A 15677-nucleotide genomic window follows, 5' to 3' on the forward strand; every position below is an offset into this window, starting at 1 on the left:
TTCTAGAGCTCAGGGGCCAGGACCCCTCCCCAATTCTCAAAGCCACCAGTGGGAGAGGCGGGAGAGGGAGACGCTGTCCTCTCCATGCTCCTTTTTTGGGAACCGAGGACGATGCGACAGGACTTCTGAGGAGGCTCGGTCCACAGGTTGCTTTGAGCACCGTTCCTGGACCGAAGAGGTAAGGGTTCCTCCACAGGGTCCCCTTTACTCACTGCTCCTTGCCCAGCTGGCCATGCCCAGGATCCCGTGGGTGGGAGGAAGCTGGCCCTCTAGAGCCCCTTGGGCCTGTGAGCGCTGGTCAGTAAGGGCCCGAGGACATAGCTCGTGGGTCTGATGCCCCTTGTCCTTGGGTAGGTGAGGGCGAGGCACACTCACGAGTTTAAGCAGAAGCTTCCCTTAAGTCTGGGTCTCAGCTTGAGACCCACTGAGCAGGCTGTGGCTGGCAGTTTGCCCGTCAGTGGGGGAAAACGCAGGGATGGGGGAGAGGGGCTGGAGCCTCCCAGCACTGGGTCACCCTCTTGTCCCTGGACAGACCTGGTCATGGCAGAGGAGATATGGGTGGGCACCTGGAGGCCCCATCGCCCCCGGGGGCCCATCATGGCTCTCTACAGCAGCCCTGGACCCAAGTACCTGATTCCACCTACCACAGGTCAGTGCCTGTGAGCCCAGGAGGGGGCTGCGGGGGGACAGGAGCCAGGTATTTGGTGGGGCGCCCTGGGTTGGGCCTAGGGCTGGATGAGTGGTCCTGGGGTTCATCCCCGTCTCCCAGCCTATCGACCCCTCTGGGGTCGATAGGGTGGGGAGAAGGTTGGGGGTCTGGCTCGAGGCTGCTCAGAGGCCCCTCCCTACAGGCTTTGTGAAGCACACGCCCACCAAGCTGCGAGCACCTGCGTACAGCTTCCGTGGGGCCCCCATGCTCTTAGCAGAGAACTGCTCCCCGGGGCCTCGCTACAGTGTGAACCCCAAAATACTGAGAACTGGCAAGGACCTCGGCCCCACCTTCTCCATCCTGGGGCGCTACAGCACCAAGACCACACTAACCCCTGGTCCCGGTGAGTGACAGTGGCCCAGCCTCCGCCAAGCCACCCTGCTGGTGGCCACTTCATGTCCGTGAGCCAAGGGTAGGAGGGGAGCAACATGTCCTCGTCCTCGTCCTCGTCTTCGTGAGAAAGATGAGCTGCTGACCCAGGGCAGACTCTGAGCCATCTCAACCCAGCTGGGAACTGGGTCACACTCGGCCCCAATCCCTGCCCCAGGCCTAGGTCAGCACTTCCACCCTGGGCACTCCGACCAATCCATCACCATCTGTGTTGGGGCACAGAGGCCCCACACCTGCAATGTTGGGGGTTCCTCTTTGAGCCCCCTGAGCTGGGCCGGGCACCTGCAGGGATGGTCCTGGCTCTCCCAGCACCCCCTCTCCTCCTTCCCCCTAGGCGAATATTTTCCAGAGAGATCTGTCAGGCACGTGTTTGACTCAGCACCCAGCCACTCCATTTCTGCACGGACCAAGGCCTTCCGAGTGGACAGCACCCCAGGTCCACAGGAACCCCAACAGCCCACGGCCAATGGGTCAGGGTTAAGGGGGCGGGGGGCAGAGGGAGCTGGGGCAGCCTGACAGCTGGTCTCCTGGAGGCGGAGACTCAGTGCCCTCCTGCCCGCAGGCCCCGCTGCCTACATGCTGCCGGCGGTGCTGGGGCCGCACACGGTGGGCAAAGTGTCCCAGCCTTCCTTCTCCATCAAGGGCCGCAGCAAGCTGGGCCACTTCAGTGACGACCTGCACAAGGCAAGGGGCGCCCAGCGGGGGCACAGCTCCCCCCCGATGCCCACATGGCCCTCCCCTGAGAACCCAGGACCCGCAGCCTGACTCCATCATCCTGAAGCCCCGCAGCGTGCGGTCCTCTGGGTGCCTGCCACATGCCACGTGCCCGGGTTACGGTCCAGTACCTAGCAGGGTTGAGCAGGGGAGGGCAAGTAGCCATTACATGGGTGCTTGCAGAAGACGAGGAGGAGAAAAGTGAGCTGTGCGGTTTCTGGGGGCAGGGCTCCGGATGCAGACAGAGGCAGTGGCTGAGGCTGAGGTGGGCGTGTGCCCCGGAGCTTGAAGAGCACAGTTGACCCACCATCCAGCTTAGCCCACGGCCCTCAGGCCCCCAGCAGTGTCTATGCTGGAAGGGACACCCTTCTGTCACACACTCACAGAAGGGATGAGCCCAGGGCTGGCACATGCTGGGGTGGCACTGCCACAGTAAGGTTGAGGTAGAGGGTCCCACAGCGCTGGGTCAGCCCCATGGTGACTGTTTGGAGACAGAAGGGGCCCGACACACAGATGCAGTGACTCAGGACCTGAAACCCACTGTCCAATGCTGGCCCTTTGCCCTCTGGTCACATGGCCTGCCGGCAGAGCCTGTCTGAGCCTCTCTCGCCTCCCAGACCCCAGGTCCCGCAGCCTACCGTCAGACCAACATGCAAGTGACCAAGTTCAAGGCTCCACAGTATACCATCGCGGGCCGAGTGGAGCCCCCGGGGGACAAGACCCTCAAGCCAGGACCAGGAGCCCACAGCCCTGAGAAGGTCTGGGAAGAGCTGGGCCCAGAGGGGTGGGCGGGGCTGCAGCCTGCAAGGCTCACAGCGCCCGGCCCTTTGCCCCCGCTGGCAGGCTCTGCGTGCCCACACACCAGTGACAGTTAATGCTCCTGAGCCCTCACCACGTGCCAGGCTCTGTGTTCAAACCTGGCAGTGTGGCCTTCATGCTGCTCATGGCCTGGGGTTCAGGAGGGACAGCAAAGCCACCATCAGCAACTGCAGGCCCAGTGAGGGCAGAACCTGGGTGGGGCCGGGCTGCCCACTCTTCTCACGGCCTCTCCTCTCCTAGGTGACAATGACCAAGCCCTGCGCCCCCATCGTCAGCTTTGGCATCAAACATTCCGACTACATGACGCCCTTGGTCGTAGACGTGGAATAGCCCTGGTCCCAACCCGACCATCACCCTGAGCTTTTCCTGGGCTGTGGGCTGGGCCGGTCTGGCCCCGCAGGGCAGAGCATGCTCGTTTGGACAATTGTGAAATTATTTTCTCTATGCTCCTTTCCCATTTGCTAATCTTGTTTGCTACTTGCCCACATACTTAATAAATCATGATTCCATTAGAAATGGGTTTGTCCGGGGGGCAGCATCAAGCTTTTCGGGCAGTGCAGCCATTGGGTCCCATCCTGGCTTCCAGGGCCAGTGGCCTGAGCAGACGCCCTCCTGCCCTCTAAGTCTGGGAGCAGACTCCAAAGGTGGCCACACCTGCTCCTGTCCCTGCCACGTGCTCTCCCTGTGTGACTGACTCCCCCTGCTGAGAGGTGGGGGTCTGTGCCACTCACCTCGAATCTGGGCTAGGGCCTGTGGCCCGCCCAAATCAACGCGTCATGACTTCTGAGGCCAGGGCATACAACACACAAAGGAGACAGCCTCTCCAGGACACCCCCAACTTTGTTCACCGTCACAGCAGCAGCCACACCCGCAGCACCAAGGCCCTCAGCTCACAGCGGCACTCACCTTCAGGTGATGGCAGCCCAGCCCTGTGGCCCCAGGTGAGCCCTTGACATCATAGAGCAGGGACAGCTGTTCCTGCCATGCTTAGCTCAGGTTCCAACCAACCAACCGAGACATAGATCACTATTGCCATTTTTAAACGACTAGGTTTTAAGGTGATCTGTTCTACATCCCAGATTACAGAGGACGACATGGGCACAAAAGGTGGTGTCTGACCTGGACCTGAGGGGCCCTTCTAGATGCTGCCCCGAAGTCCCAGGTCAGGCCTTGACGCGGAGTCTGGGTTCAGCTCAGCCTTGGGGAGAGGTCGCTCAGCGTGGGTGGCCCTGTCTGTGGCCCGCAGGATTGCCAGCAGTGCTACTGAGTCAGCAGCTCACGTTTGATCTGTTTAATCCCCGACGAGATTCTTCTGCTGTCCCCACTGGAGTTACAGAAGCCTGGGCAGAGGAAGGCGAGCCTGGGACTGCCCACAGGAGGGGTGCAGGGACAGGGGACACCAGACAGCGGAGCAAGCGGTGTGTAGCCCACAGGTGCCCACGGCCAGTCCATGGACTGGGACTCCAAAGCTCCCAGAAGCCCCCACGGGAACAAGAACATCAAAGATTTCATGTTTGCTTCCTGGCGAAGCTGTTTATTCCAATCTTGCTTTATGGGGTAGAGCCTGGCAGTCTGTCCTCACTCGACAGGCGGGGCCCCAGGTGCTTTTCTGTTTTACTGGTCTCGGGGATCAGTGTTGGCAACCGTACTTATCCACAGGCCTAAGTGCCAAGTGTAGAGGGCTGAGCGGGAAGCTGATGGCCTGTGGGAACCAGCTGACATGCGGCATCAGTCGCCACGCCCCCTTCATGGAATTCATCCTACCATGAGAGTGAGAAAAAGTCAGAAAGGAACTGACACCCAGGCTGCAAAATGGCTGCAGAGCTGTGGAGACGGAGATGGGGACAGAACTAGCAACGGGACATCTCAGAGAGGTGGCAGAAAGCACTTCCGAAGGCCAGTCTGCACTGGCAGGGCCAGTGGGCAGTGCGGCCAGAGCACCCTGCTGTCAGGACACGAGGTGAGCCCGGGAGGGGGTCAGGCGTGTGACTGCCTGCGGTGACCAGCTGTACACACGGGCAGCAGCTTCCAGCTTGGTGAACAGTGAACAAGTCCCCGTGACAAGCCAAGTCCCCGTGACGAGGACAAAGCCAAAGCTGGGGTGTGCAGGGCCACTGGGGAGTGAGGCAGGATCTTGGGGGCAGGAACGTGGTGGGGGCAGCCATGCCCCACACACAGCGGCATCTAAGTCGACCTTGGTGACAAGAACCCACGCTGGTGGGTGGGGAGATAGCACAGAGCCCTCGGGAGTTCAGAAGAGGGCCCTCCTTCCCTGGGGGCTGAGGGCCAGGGCACGACAGCGACCATGTGAGGATAGGTCGGGCCTGCAGAGGAGGAACAGGGAGCAGCAGTGTCCAGGGCGGAGGCCAGAGCCAGACGGGGGGCAGCAGGAGCTGACAGGCACCAGGCTGTGGCCACATGTAGGGCGATGGGGCAGGTGGGTGGACAGGGGCGCGACTGGGAAGGCAGAAGACAGGCACAAGGGCAGAGCCGACGGGGACCCCTTTTCTAACACGTGTTTTCATGTCAAGGGTGCTGGGTTCTCACTGTGGGGTGAGAAGCCACTGGCCTGGCTGGGCCTGTGGTTTGCTTTGTGTGAGCCGGGGGCTGGCCATGTGGGCAGTAAGGGAAAGGGGAGCGGGGCGGGCATGTGCAGGAGCTGGGGACGAGGGTGTGGCTCAGAGCTCATGCACAGCAAGGGGACACTCGCTGTGGGAGGAAACTGCCCAGTGACCCTGACAAAGTGACCTACGGGCCCCATGAGGAGGGTTGGTGCAGGGAAGCCCCCTCCCTGCCCCTGCCTGACTCGGAAGTGCCAGATGGGCCCGTTTCTGCAGCCCTGCTCTCCTGGAACTACATCTTTGGTGCTGGAAAGATCTTAAACCCTGACACATACACAGCCGCGAGATCCAGAAGGATGAAGGTCCAGTGCCTCCAGCCACGACTGCAGCCGCTCCTTCGTCCACACCCCTGCCCTTCCCCGAAGGTCTGGCTTCAGGCAGAGGCCTGGCGGTGGGCCCGTGCTCGGCAGCCCGAGCCAGGAGTAACTCCCACCCCTGGGCTGAAGACTCTTGCTTGGAGGAGATGGCGCTGAGTAGAGGCCCATAGCCACACCCGCTTCCTGTGTCAGGTCCAGGCACCTCGGACACCAGATGTGACCTTACCAGACAAAGATGACCGGGCAGAGGAGCCTTGAGACATCAGAGCCAAGGGCCTGTAAAGGGCTGCTGGCCCCGAGCAGCCGTGTCCAGGACGTCCAGCTGTTCTGCTCAGGCATGGCTCTGCCAGTGCCTCTCGCACCTGGGCCCTTGCACACATGGGACCAGCCAACACAGCTGAGTCAGAGGCAGCCGTGGGCTCCCGGCCACACAGGAAGAAGATGCCTAAGCCACGGTCATCATTTCAAAGGAGTATTTTGTAGGCAGGTCCTCTGGAGCCCAGGACACCAGGTAGGGAAGACCTTGGTAGCCCGGGCACCCGCAGAAGCCAGCTCCCACTGGCTCACGTCCTTGCCCTGGACAGGAGGTACGAAAGGATGAAGAACAGCACGACCAGGCCCAAGGCCATGCCGCACAGCAGCTTTCGGTTGTCTCGCCCAGACCGCGTCATTGTGGAAAAGCGCTTCACGCTGCCCGTGAGCAGGCCTGTCACGCTCATGAAATCCGAGTCCTGCGGGAGGAATCCCAGCTGGGTCACACGGGCGCTGCCGTGTGCATGGGGTGGGGGGCTAAGCAGGCAGTACAGGGCAGAGCTGCCCACGACATTCATGCACGTCGCAGACCCTTACCATGCCATCCAGGTACCGGTTCTGGTCCTCAGCATCTCTATCAATGTCCAGGGCCAGCTGGTCAGGACAGAAGGGGCAGGGTCAGGCCAGGGCAGACATACGGGACAGCGCCTGACCCCCGACAAGACCAGCAGACGCTGCCAACAACCCTGCCACCACCAGAAGTCAGGTCCAGATGTCACCTGGCCCTCACACAGGTGACCGCTGCCATGGATGGGACAGAAGGACGGGAAGCACATTTAACCCTTCCAGGACTCTACCCTCCCTCTCATCCCACCTGAGCAGGTCCAGGTGGAGGTAGAAGAGGCCACTACTGACCGATTTGAGCCTGGTGACTTTGGAGGCCAGGCTGTCGGCTATCCGCTTGTTCTCCCGGTCTAGAATCTCCTCCACAGCGCCAGAGCTCTGAGCTGCAGGAAGAGAGAGGCTGAGGGGGACAACCACCCATGAGCCCTTGACCCTGTGCATTGGCCCTTCGTGACCTCAGGACTCCCACTACGATCCCATCTGGCCAAGTGTCATGTCTGGGGGAACGGGGTCCACCTGTTTGTTGAGCAGGTCCAGTTGTACCCCAGGGGCTGGTGCAAGGACTTCGCACATGAGACAGGCTGGGTGACAGTGTGCGTGACCACCTGTTGTGTGAGCGCATGGCCTGAGCACATGTCCAGGCCGGGACAGGCAGGCACCCCCAAAGTGTACAACCACAAACAATTCAGTGAAACTGGCACTTTGGGGTACTATGACACCACCTGTACCATCCCTCCATGGATGTCACCAATGGTGTACATGGGACCTGTTTTACGAGATAAACAGTAAACTGGTGTGGATGTAGGAAAGGTATAGGAGAGGCACCCAGGGGGCAGCAGGAAGGTCCCTGCAGGGGACACCTGTGAACTGGGTCCTGGTGAGGTGACAAGTAACCAGAGCGCCGACAACTGAGCAGTGCTGCCCAAAACAGACCCCAAGGGCAGGGATGACATTTGATCAGGGCTGCGACCCACACAGGGCGTGGTGCCTGCTGAGACCTGCCAGTGACTAGGGCGGGGCCAGGTGATTCGCAATTACCGGCACATCAGGCGTGTGGAAACCACCTGCCCCCCACTTAAGAGTGTACACCTGCCGTGGGGCAGAAGCCTCGACGTGACCCCTCTAATGGGGGAGCAGCCCTGGGAATCACCGATGTGCAGACCCCTAAGGAAAGGGTGTTACGTCCCACCAGCCCCTTCGCGTTCACTGACTCCTAAGGACCAAACAGCTCGGCAAAGCGGCATCAGCATCGGGCGGGGCTCCCCGAGGCCCTCGGAGCCCAGGCCCCAGTCACCACGAGGCCTGCTTCCGCCCTCCCAGCACGCAGCCTCCGCTCCCGGGGGCTGGCCTGCGGCCCGTGCGGACGGTGGGGGCCGTGGCCGTCGGGCCCCCGCAGCTGCGCGATGGGGAAGGGCGGGGACACCCCCGGGTCCGGCGACCCCTCAGGGGCGGCGGGGCGGGGCCGGCTGACGCCTGGTCGGCCCGGCCTGGCTCCGCCCGCCAGCGGGTCAACCCGCCAAAGCCACCCAGCCGGCCGGGCTCTTGCTGGCAGCGGCGTCGACGACGGCCGGGCCGCCGCCACCGGCTCCACTCTCCCGCGCTCACCCCGAGCCCAGTCCGCCATCGTGCGCGGCTCCGGCCCCGGGCTCCGTCAACGCTTCCGCCACAGGCTCCGGCGACGTGGCCGTCACGGGACGGGGCTTCCGGCCCCGCCCCTTCCGCTCGGGCCCGCCGGCTTCCGGCTGAGATCCGGGCCGCGGGGGCCGTGCGGTGGGAGCAGAAGTGGCCTGACTTGCGGACGGGGCGTCAGTGTGTTCCATGCCGGTGAGGGTGTTGACATACACTCGTCACTCTCGCCGAAGGCTGCGTCAGGTCCCAAATGGCCCTTACCCAGGCGAGAGAGGGGCGGCGAGGTCCGGACAGGAGCCGCCCCCGCCCGCCGCGGTGCGGTTAAGGCGCAGGTTCGTGGCGAAGTCCCGGCCCCAGTTAATGCTGGAGGGACGCGGCGGAGATCGGTGCCCGCAACGAGCGAGCGCCGCAGGAGACGTAGGGGTGAAGCGCTCCGACAAGACGGTGCGGCGAGGCAGGGGTGGGGTGGAAGTGGCGGGGACGTGTGGCCGGTAGGAGCTTCCCGCTTTTGCACGCGGGCGTTGCTGACAAAGGGCCTGGCGCAACCGGGATGCCCAACAAAGACTTGCTGCAGGAGTCACCCACCGAAGACATCATTTGCTGTCATAAGTCCTCACAAACCATTGGAATGGGAATTTTTATCACCTGTGCTTTTCAAAAGAGGAGACTGAGTACAGGCCAGGCAGTGTGTCCCGATTACACAGCTGGGAAGTCGCGCCGGACACGTGATCAGGCGCTGCCTTCATCCTGACCTCCCCACACTCCTCTCTCCCCCATGGCCATTCTCCAACTGCCAAGTGGCTGCTCCTGCCTTGAATCACCTTCCCCCACGTCCTTTCCTGGCTCACTTCTTAGCGTCCTGTCTCAGAAAAAATGCCACCGCAGAGCCCTTTGCAGCGCACCACGCAGCCCAGACACGATCCCTTCTCAGCAAACCCCCCCGACCCCCGCTGTTTCTTGTTTGTAACAAATCAGACCCAAGTCCCTTTTTTTTTTTCTCAGACATAAATCAGGCTCCTGGGGCACCAATTCGCCCTGTGGATTCACAGCTAACACACTGACGCGTACCTGGAAGTGTTTTTACAAAACCTCCAACAGGCACGTAAACATCAGGCTAGCTGGCGCCAGAGAACTGATGACCAGAACTAAGATGTCTTTGTAACTCCAGCTCCAACCAATCATATGGTACCCCGGAACTGATAACGTATTGAAGACCCCCTACCCTCCATTTCACCCTTTAAAACCAATTGCCAACAAGCGGACAGGGAGTTCGGGTTCTTCCCGCGTAAGCTGCTGGTTCTCCAATGCATGGCGGTCTACAATAAAGGCTTCCTTCAGGGCAACCCAGTGTCAGTGTAACTGGCTACGCGCAGCGCAGGGGGGAGCAAACCGCTCGGTTACAACCACACGCCTTTCTGTTTTAAATCACAGCACTACGACTGCCTGAAGTCGTCTCGTTTGTCCGTTTTTTCTTGGCTGCCCTTGACTTTTGGAACGTCAGCGCCACGAAGACAGGGACGTGTGGGTCCTGTTTACCCGCATCCCAGCGCCTCGCATGCAGCAGTCACTCGAACACGTAACAAACCAAGTGGTCACAGGGCTGCAAAGTCCTTTTCACCTCGGCTTTGCCCCGACATCGCATTCGTGGGGCGGCTCCAGAGGAGCGCTGTTGTGCGCGTGGTGGGGGTTTGGGGGCTGCGGTCCTCTCCTGCCGGGAATTCCGGCACAAGAAGCGGGGGCAGTCACGAGGCCCCGAATTCCAAACATCACCGAGTCGGAGCTTGAAGCCCGTGCTGACCCGGAGGCAGAGCCTGCCAGCTCCCAGCCCCGCCACCGCCAGGCGCACGCAGCCCAGGCCCCGCCCCGCGGCGGCGCGCACGCCCGTCCCGGCGTACCCCGCGCGAGCTCCGCCCCGCCCCGCGGCGCCGCGCACGCCGGTCCCGGCGACCCCCACGCATCGAGTCAGGGAGAGGCGTTTGGAGTCCGGTCCGGAACCGCGGAGCGTGGCCCCTCCCTCCTTCCCGGCGCCGCGTGCCGGGGGCGCCATGGATCCCGGTGCGGTTGCGGATGCCGTGGAGACGGGAGAGGAGGACGTAATTATGGAGGCTCTGCGCACGTACAACCTGGAGGTGAGCGGAGCCGTGGACGTGGGACGTGCGAGGAGGCGGTGGGGCAGGGTGGGGCACGCGCGTGGCCGGCAGCGGGTGCGTGAGTGTGGGAGGGAGCGCGGAGGGGCGGGGCGCAGAGTCTACGAGGCGTTGCTGGGGGGCGAGTCGGGGTGCGCGCCCCGGGAACAGGTGTGTAGGGGTGGGGCTCCTTTGCAGAGGGGTCCCTGCGGCCTCAGGGCCCTCCTGGGAACCCGGGCCCTGCCCGTGTGCACCTGTGCTCCCTGAGTCTTTGGGTCTCTCTGCAGAATTCCCAGAGCTTCACGTTTGAGGACGCCCAACAGGAGGACAGGAAGGTGGGTGCTGCCCGAGGGGTGAAGGAGAAGGGACGGGCGGTCGCTGGCCGACACGCCTGCTGCAGCCACTCTTCCCTCCGCCCACAGAGGCTGGCGGAGCTGCTGGTTTTGGGCCTGGAGCAGGGCTTGCCGCTCTCCCGCCGCGTCACCTGGCTGCAGAGCATCCGCATCCTGTCCAGGGACCGCAGCTGCCTGGACCCCTTCACCAGCCGCCAGAGCCTGCAGGCACTGGCCTGCTATGCTGGCATCTCCGGCTCCGCGGGGTTAGCTCCTAAGGCCCTGAACATGGACATTGTCCTCGAGGCCCTCAAGTGCCTGTGCAACCTGGTGCTCAGCAGCCCGGAGGCACAGGTGCTGGCAGCAGAGGCCCGCCTGGTGGTGAGCCTGGCGGAGCGCGTGGGGCTGCACGGGGAGAGCGGCGTCCCGCACGACGTCCAGTTCTTTGACTTGCGCCTCCTCTTCCTGTTGACGGCGCTGCGTGCCGACGTTCGCCAGCAGCTGTTTCAGGAGCTGCAGGGTGTGCGTCTACTGACAGAGGCGCTGGAGCTGACGCTGGGGGTGACCCCCAAAGACAGCACCCCGAGGTCTCTTCCTCCCCAGGAGACAGAGCGGGCCATGGAGATCCTCAAGGTGCTTTTCAACATCACGTTCGACTCTGTTAAGAGGGAGGTGGACCAGGTGAGTCGACCTGCGCGGTGGCTGGTGCTCGCGTAACGCTGCTGGGTAGTCAGCGTGCCTTGCCGACGGGTGTCTGACACAGGGAGGAGGCAGGAGGCAAGGAGACACCAGTTCTGAGGCCTCGAGGAGGGTTTCTGAGGGACGCGGAGGCCAGGGCTCCTAGAGCCTGGCAGGAGGGCTGTGGTGAGAGGCTGCAGGTGACTCCTGCCACCAGAGTGCATGGGGGCTGGGAAACAGTGGGATGCACTCCCAAGGGGCTGCATTGCTCTTTCTGGGGGGCTGGGGCATACACTCAACAAGATGCACGTCACTACACGTGGTCTTGGACTGGGGTAGACACCACGCCAGCTGGCAGCGGTGGGACAACTGTGGCTCTCTGTCACAGGAACCTTTTTCTTTGTCAGGAAGATGCTGCCCTTTACCGGCACCTGGGGACCCTCCTGCGGCACTGTGTGATGGTGGCTGCTGCTGGAGACCGCACGGAGGAGTTCCATGGGTGAGTGTGGGGCCTGTCATCCCGGGAGGGAAGTGTGCTCACCAGTGTAGAAGGTAGCGTAGATGGGGTTCCCAGCCCAGCCAGTGGACCGGGCTCCACCCTGCAGAATCTTCCATCTGAGTGGGACTAGACATCAGTGTGTTTCCAGAGAGCCCGGCACTTGCAATACGTACTAGGATAAGAGCTGTTGTGTGTGGACAGGAAAGTGCCACTGGACCTCGGGTAGTGGCAGTGGGTGGCATGGTATCTACAGGGCGACGTAGTTCCTTACCGCTGTTTTCGGTGCCCTGTGCATAGGCAGACCCTGGTTTCCCAGAGATTGCCTATGATGTTTTAGCCCAGACAGAGGGTGGCAGGTGGGGCATCTGCACAGAGTGCTGCCCTTCTTGGGGACCTACCCCACTGGGCAGGAGTGCCCGAGGTCAGTGCCCCTTCAGCCTCGGTTCCTGGTGCTGCTCCTTAGGTTCATGTTGTGTGGAGCCCAGCAGGGTACACCAAGGGTTGTGCCTGTGCTAGGGGACTGGATTTAGCAGGCCCCCCGCCCCCGTCTGTCCCCAGCCACACAGTGAACCTCTTGGGGAACTTGCCCCTCCAGTGTCTGGATGTCCTCCTCACCCTGGAACCGCAGGAAGGGTCCCTGGAGTTCCTGGGCGTGAACATGGATGTGATCCGTGTCCTCCTCAGCTTCCTGGAGAAGCGTCTGCACCAGGTGGGCAGGGGTCCTGCTGTGGGGGCTGCCCATTGGCTCTGGCTTCCCAAGCAGCTGTGGCCACAGCTTTTGCAAAGTCCACACTGGTGAATGGAGACGGGCTCAGTGCCATGGTTTGGGCCCCCAGCCTCACGGGTCCAACCGGGCAGGAAGCCAGGCCCTCTGCCCTGAGAAGCACACATGCCAGGGAGGTTGACTGTGCAGCTTCCCGTGGAGCGTCTTCAGTCAACCAGAGTGCTTCTTTCTCAGACCTGTGGGGGGCTCCCTCCTGAATGGTCCTGAGAAGCCCCCCAGCCCCTGCTTGGGACTCCAGAGTCTTAGTGTCACTGCATAGGAATTTCTCGGGTACTGGCGTCAACTGTCCCGTGACCCACAGGTGCCTGCATCTGAGCACAGTGGCCGGCAGGGGCTCTCAGCAGCCCTCCGGGAGCTCGTGGATGTGCACGCCGCACAGCACAGACTCTCGGGAACCCACACTCACGTGCATGGTGGGCTAGGCCATGTGCCCAGCAGTGGACACACTAGCCATGACCATCTGTTCCTAGCACTACCGCTGCTGGTGCTGGGATCCAGGGAGGTAACCAGGGGAGGCCGGGAGCTGGGAGCTCCCTGGTCTCTGTCCACGACACCCACAGAAAGCGATTTTGTTCTCACGTTTTTAGCCACCATTTTCTGAGCGCCACTTGAGTGCTCAGTTTGAAACGCTGTTGCCCCACAGTCCTGGTTGAGGATGAGGAAGTTAGACTCAGTAGTTATTTGTCCCGTCACAGCACAGAGGTGGCCCTCTGGGTTGGGTTCCAGCCCAGTCCTTGGAGGCTCAGCGGGCACTCACTGCCCACAAGCAGCGGGGCCTCGTCCCGACTGCCTCCTGCTGGGAGGGCCCACGTGGTGCGAGCAGCGCACAGCCGCCTGGCAGCCCGCCAGGGGCGTAGCCCGCTGACAAGGCCCCTCTGCAGACGCACAGGCTGAAGGAGCGCGTGGCCCCCGTGCTGAGCGTGCTGACTGAGTGTGCCCGCCTGCACCGCCCCGCCCGCAAGTTCCTGAAGGCCCAGGTATGGCAGCGGCCGCGCTGGGCCCTGGTGGGGACGTCCCGGCTGCCTGGCCCAGGCTGAGGGCGGCTGCGTCCCCAGGTGCTGCCCCCGCTGAGGGACGTGAGGACGCGGCCGGAGGTGGGCGAGCTGCTGCGGAACAAGCTGGTGCGCCTCATGACCCACCTGGACACCGACGTGAAGAGGGTGGCGGCCGAGTTCCTGTTCGTCCTCTGCTCCGAGAGCGGTGAGTGTGGGGCCTGCCCGGCCAAGCGCTGTCCCCCGCCCCCCCCCAGCTTGTTTGCACACTGACCGCCACCACACCCTCAGTGCCCCGCTTCGTCAAGTACACGGGCTACGGAAACGCCGCTGGCCTCCTGGCTGCCCGGGGCCTCATGGCAGGGGGCCGGCCTCCAGGCCAGTACTCGGAGGACGAGGACACGGACACAGACGAGTACAAAGAAGCCAAGGCCAGGTGTGTGCCCCACCCTCGGGTTCCCCTCAGTCCCCCTGCCCACGGCCACATGGACGGGGGGTGGGGGAGCGGGGGGCACTGTGACTAGAGGCAAGCCTCTGCGAGTCTGGCACTGTTCCCAAGTGACATGGGTACTGATACACGATGTTTCCTGGAGAACAGGCTAAAGGGGCCGCGCCAGCTGGGGGCCTGGGGGGCCTGGGTGGCCTGGGTGTCGGGAGCTGATTAACTGCTGCTCCGGGATGGAGTTTCTTCCTCGTCGCCTCCCTAACCTCTCTCACAGGAGAATGGGTTTCTGGCCGGTCTGGGCACAAGCAGGAGATGTGGGCTTGCACCTACCTCAGGCAACCCCTGCTGTCCTAGAGAGCCACTAACGTGTTCCCCATGCCCCTTCCCGGGAAGCAGCATAAACCCAGTGACCGGGAGGGTGGAAGAGAAGCCGCCCAACCCCATGGCGGGCATGACGGACGAGCAGAAGGAGCACGAGGCCATGAGGCTGGTGAACATGCTTGACAAGCTCTCCAGGTGCGTGGTGAGCCCTGGGGGTGCACCAGAACTTAGTACTGACGTTTGACAATGCCTAGCCTAGAGGAACACCCAGGCCAGAGTCGGGGTGGAGGGCAGTGTTGTGTCCATCTTACAGATGGAAGCTGAGACCCAGAGAAGACATGGTGTCAGGTCTCATAGCCCCGAGGTAGCAGTTAGGCTTCAGGCCTGATGGACAAGTTCCCACCCACGCTTCCCCAGGGATCGGGAGCAGCCAGGGTGAGCAGGACTTCTGCCCCAGCACACCTTTCCCTGCAGGCACAGAGTCATCCAGCCCATGGGCATGAGTCCCCGGGGACAGCTTACATCCCTGCAGGACGCTGTGTGCGAGAGCCTGCAGGGGCAGGTCTGCTCGGACTCCGACTCGGACCCCGACTGAGGACAGCCACACTTCTGCTGCCCCTTCAGCACCGGTGCTGTCCATGGTGCCATGACCTGGGCACCACAGCCCCCTCCAGCTTGGAGACCCTTTCTCTTTGTCCCAAAATTTTGTTCATGATTCCCTCTGGTCCAATTTCTTGTCTCGGGGACTGCGAGGGTCTTTCCTGCTATCACTCTGGGAACTCGGCCTGAAGTCCCACAAATGAAGTAGTTGCTTTGATGTGAGCTGCCGCCTGAGGGCGGGCCTTAGTGGGACTCAAGTGAGCATGTGTGCACACAGGTGCAGGCCCACACATGCATGGTTGTCACGCTGGCCCAGAGCCAGCTGGTCGGGCAAGCGCTGCACTTCTGGGGTAGAAGCTGCTGGGACTTCCCATGCTGCTGTGAGAAACACAAGTTGTGTGCTGCCCCCACGGAGCTCAGGGCCGGAATCCTCACGTGATGTGACGGGTGAAAAGGCGTCAGTGCACCCGTAGCCCTGTATTTATCACATCCCACAAGGCGGCATGGAGACACCGTCCTGTGGCAGCTTTGGGCAGCAGTGTGTGTGAATGTGTGTAAGGTACCAAGTAAAGCACGTGAGGAAGTGGGAGCTGGTTTTCGTTCTTCGCAGAATTGACCACTTGCCAGGTCACCACTTGCCCTGTTCTCAATCTGCTCGTGCTGAGCGCCAGCCCAGGGCCCCACGCAGGAGGGAGGTGTGCACGCAGGGTGGGGGGCCAGCCCGGGTGCTGCTGCAATGCTGCCGTGGGGACAAGGTTGCAGGCAGAAAGCTGCTGGAACGGCCTGGAGCCGCTGGGTTTCTGGGGGAAGTTACTGTGAATGGCA

The 15677-nt window shown here is 62.4% G+C and overlaps 3 protein-coding genes across 8 annotated transcripts; 2 read left to right on the plus strand and 1 right to left on the minus strand.

Moving 5' to 3' along the window:
* The first annotated feature begins 538 nt into the window (after positions 1–538).
* Positions 539–2993, plus strand: ODF3 (outer dense fiber of sperm tails 3). 2 transcript variants are annotated; one of them, XM_033121098.1, is made up of 6 exons: positions 539–649; positions 852–1052; positions 1434–1535; positions 1662–1783; positions 2431–2571; positions 2873–2993. In XM_033121098.1, the coding sequence occupies exons 1-6, from the start codon at positions 541–543 to the stop codon at positions 2960–2962; spliced, it is 765 nt and encodes a 254-aa protein (XP_032976989.1). In that variant the 5' UTR covers positions 539–540; the 3' UTR covers positions 2963–2993. The 2 variants fall into 2 exon arrangements, with proteins under 2 accessions (XP_032976989.1, XP_032976990.1); XM_033121099.1 differs by lacking the exon at positions 2431–2571.
* Positions 2994–6029: 3036 nt separating this feature from the next.
* On the minus strand, positions 6030–9870 carry BET1L (Bet1 golgi vesicular membrane trafficking protein like). 5 transcript variants are annotated; one of them, XM_033119766.1, is made up of 4 exons: positions 9298–9870; positions 6738–6829; positions 6420–6476; positions 6030–6301 (listed from the first exon to the last, which is right to left on the minus strand). In XM_033119766.1, the coding sequence occupies exons 1-4, from the start codon at positions 9383–9385 to the stop codon at positions 6134–6136; spliced, it is 405 nt and encodes a 134-aa protein (XP_032975657.1). In that variant the 5' UTR covers positions 9386–9870; the 3' UTR covers positions 6030–6133. The 5 variants fall into 5 exon arrangements, with proteins under 5 accessions (XP_032975657.1, XP_032975656.1, XP_032975660.1 ...); XM_033119765.1 differs by lacking the exon at positions 9298–9870 and adding an exon at positions 8052–9063 and having other exon boundaries at positions 6738–6846; XM_033119769.1 differs by lacking the exon at positions 9298–9870 and adding an exon at positions 8052–8207.
* Positions 9871–9970: 100 nt separating this feature from the next.
* On the plus strand, positions 9971–15441 carry RIC8A (RIC8 guanine nucleotide exchange factor A). Its single transcript, XM_033119757.1, has 10 exons — positions 9971–10204; positions 10489–10536; positions 10624–11214; positions 11619–11710; positions 12269–12419; positions 13376–13471; positions 13550–13694; positions 13778–13922; positions 14328–14447; positions 14727–15441. Exons 1-10 carry the CDS (start codon positions 10121–10123, stop codon positions 14845–14847), a joined length of 1593 nt encoding a protein of 530 aa, XP_032975648.1. The 5' UTR covers positions 9971–10120; the 3' UTR covers positions 14848–15441.
* The last annotated feature ends 236 nt before the right edge of the window (positions 15442–15677 follow it).

The sequence above is a fragment of the Rhinolophus ferrumequinum genome, chromosome 11 (genome assembly GCF_004115265.2).
Source record: "Rhinolophus ferrumequinum isolate MPI-CBG mRhiFer1 chromosome 11, mRhiFer1_v1.p, whole genome shotgun sequence".
Classification (NCBI taxonomy): domain Eukaryota; kingdom Metazoa; phylum Chordata; class Mammalia; order Chiroptera; family Rhinolophidae; genus Rhinolophus; species Rhinolophus ferrumequinum.